Raw genomic sequence first — 3,137 nt, forward strand, 5'->3', positions numbered from 1 at the left:
CCGGTGCCCCGCCCTCCCCCTTCCGCCCTGGCCCTGTGGCTCCGTGGGTAGAGCCCCGGGTTCGCCCCGGATCGTCCGGTCAAGGGCTTGCACCTCGGTTGCAGGCTCCTCCCCCCGCCCGGAGCCTGTGTAGGAGGCAACCAATCGATGTGCTTCTCTCACATGGATGTTTCTCTCTTTCTCTCTCTTCCACTCTCCCTAAAAATCAGTGGGAAAACATTAAAAAAAAAAAAAAGGTGATCCCAATTGGCCGACCTCCGCGCTTTGCTGTGAGGAGTGGGGTGCGCATCTGCAGGGAGGGTCCGCACAGGCGCAGAGGCGCTCGCTCGCTGGGAAGTATGGGGCTTGGAAATGCACTAAGGCCGGTCCCCCCCTCCTCGGCAGAGACCGCGGCCGTACCCCTCCTCTCTCCCGCTGCCCTGGCCCCTGGCCTCCTATCCCGCTGACCTTGGTTTGAGAGCTGCGGAAGCCCTTGGAGGGGTGGGAGCTCTGAGTCCCACATTGGCATTGGCCTCAGCCGAGGACATATTTAACTGGGAAAGAGGGCCTGCGGCTGGCCGAGTGGCTTTGCCTTTTCTGGCGATTGAGGCCCCACAGGAGCAAGCGAAAGCGGTGCCTTTCCTCCCGGGGGTTCCCCAGGGACTCATCTGGACTGCGAAGGCCACGCCCCCACATCTGGCCTTTGCTCCCCTCCACAGAGGGCGCACGCGGGCAGCTCCTGGAGGCGTCCTTTGTGCCTATCACTTCATAGAACATAGGCGCCCACTAAATCGTTTACTTTGTACTTTATAAATTTACTTATTTATTTTTACACTGAATTAGATTTTATTTTTATTACAGTTGACATGTAATATTACATTAGTTTCAGGTGTACAACCCAGTGATCAGCTATTATACAACTCACTAATGTTCATCTCAGGGAATCTCACCCACCTGACACCACCAGTGCCTCCCACTGTGAGCAGGCAGCTAACAACAGCAAGTATGGGTGCCGGCTCTTTGCAGATCCCTGTGCTAGAGGTGTTGTTAGGATGATAAAGCATGTTCCCTGCCTTAGGAACTTACTAGTAACATCTGTTCCAGAGAGGAAAATAAATGCACTTGAAAGAACAAGAAAACTTTGACAAGAAAAAATTACAAGTGAAAAGTAATACTAACCAAATTTAAATTAAAAATAATAGCATTTACAAATTGAATTGAAATGTCTGAGTTGGAAAGAAAGTAGATAAAAATGAATATTATCTCCTTTTTGTAAAGATGCATTGACTTGTTACTTTGGGAATAAGCAAAAGAAATCAGTGTTGAAGTGGCCCTCAATTTCACCTTCAGTGGGAAATTTGCTTAAATGTTGTATTAGAAAGACAGGGGAGAGCAGGGTTAAACAGTAGAGCTAATCAAAGATGACTTCTTGGGAGAGGTGGGTTTTGCAGTTAGCTCTTAGAAATATTGATAATTGAAAGGAAAAGGCAGAATATGTGGTAGATAAGAATAATAAGTTCCATTTTCTCACAATCTGGGAGAAGAAATAACCAGCTCAAGCCTGAAAACGCAGTGTTATCTCTGCCCCCCCCCCCACCTCCCCCGCTGGAGCCTCCTGCCTGCACCCTCGGCAGGGACCCTGGGTGTCAGTGCTCGAAGGAATGATCCTTGGGTTTGATCCTGCTAAACTGTGGCTTGCGGGGAACATTGAACAATCCATGTCATTACTCTGGGCCTCAGTTGCCGCGTCTATGAAATGTGACTAATACCTGCTCAGAGATGACGCTGTGTAAGTAACCCACGCCAGGTGCCTTGCGGCTACATGGCGCCTCGTAGTTCAGTAACTGGTAACTGCTATTGTTACTCTCCTGAGCAGTGTGTTGTAAATAAAAAATCAAGGTGTGTTAATGAAATGATGGGAATAAAAGCCCTTGGAACTCATAGGATAGCTCTTGGCAGCTATCTATCTATCTATATAATAGAGGAATATGCAAATTAGCCAGGATGCCATAACGTCACAACCGAACAGCAGGGACCTGAGGCTGCATGGCACCTGGCCAGGGCGAGGGACTTCAGGCCACGCTCCCTGCCCCATGGGGCTTGACAGGGGACCTCAGGCCATGCCCCCAGTCTGGCAGGGCTTGACGGGAGACCTCAGGCCACGCCTTCCACCCCCCATAGGCAGGGCTTGATGGGGACCTCAGGCCATGCCCCCCACCCCAGTGCCAGACCAGGGGACCTCAGGCTGTGGCGCCTGCCCACAGTGCGCCCCAGACTCTGACAGGAGGGAGATTTTCATATACATTTTACTAATTTTCTTTCATCTCTGACGCTTCTATTATAGAGAAAGGGCAAATAGCAATATTAAAATATTTCCTCTAATTAATTCTCTTTTAATGTGCATGAATTACGTGCACCGGGCCACTAGTCCTTTCTAATAAAAGAGAAACATGGTAATTAGCCGTACATCCGCTACCCTTCCCATTGGCTAATCAGGGCGATATGCAAATTAACTGCCGGCCTAGATGGCGGCCAGCAGCCATGCACTGAAGCAAACAGGGAGGCTTGCTTGCTCCAGTGACTGCGGACTCCAACGTTCCCCGCCTGACTTGCTGGCCTCTCAGCTGCAACTCTAAGCAACTATGTTGCAAATATAGAAGCTAAACAAAACCCCAGAAATGACCGGGCGCCTGCCGGAAGCGGAGATGCCTGCTGGGGGCGGGGGGGGGCGCGTTTACACGAGCAGATCAGAGGCTGAGCAGAGGACAAGATTAGTGAGAGCCCTCCGGTTGCCTCCACCTGCTCGCTGGCCCATTATTTAAGCCATCATCAGTCGGAGGCTTTCCAAAAGCAAAGAGGGCGGTCATGGGGAAAGGCGGTCGCGCGCACTCTCCTCCCCGCGCGCCCTCCACGTCCCCGACGGGGAGCCGGGGAGGCCCTGGGTTCCTGACTGTCTGGCCCTGCCTTGTCCTTCGTTGCAGCCGTCACCTGCCCGCCCCACAGCCACTACGAGAGCTGCGTGAGCGTGTGCCAGCCGCGCTGCGCCGCCATCCGCCTCAAGAGCGACTGCAACCACTACTGCGTGGAGGGCTGCCAGTGCGACGCGGGCTACGTGCTCAACGGCAAGAGCTGCATCCTGCCGCACAGCTGCGGCTGCT

General features: G+C 52.5%; 1 protein-coding gene across 1 annotated transcript in view; it reads left to right on the top strand.

Moving 5' to 3' along the window:
- The window catches only part of TECTA (tectorin alpha), a 103,917-nt gene that overhangs the window by 53,878 nt on the left and 46,902 nt on the right, over positions 1–3,137 (top strand). The window contains exon 13 of the mRNA XM_005857110.2: positions 2,961–3,137. Coding sequence (XP_005857172.1) covers positions 2,961–3,137 — 177 coding nt within the window. The remainder of the gene's footprint in view (positions 1–2,960) is intronic.

Source organism: Myotis brandtii, unplaced genomic scaffold (assembly GCF_000412655.1).
Source record: "Myotis brandtii unplaced genomic scaffold, ASM41265v1 scaffold1074, whole genome shotgun sequence".
NCBI lineage: Eukaryota > Metazoa > Chordata > Mammalia > Chiroptera > Vespertilionidae > Myotis > Myotis brandtii.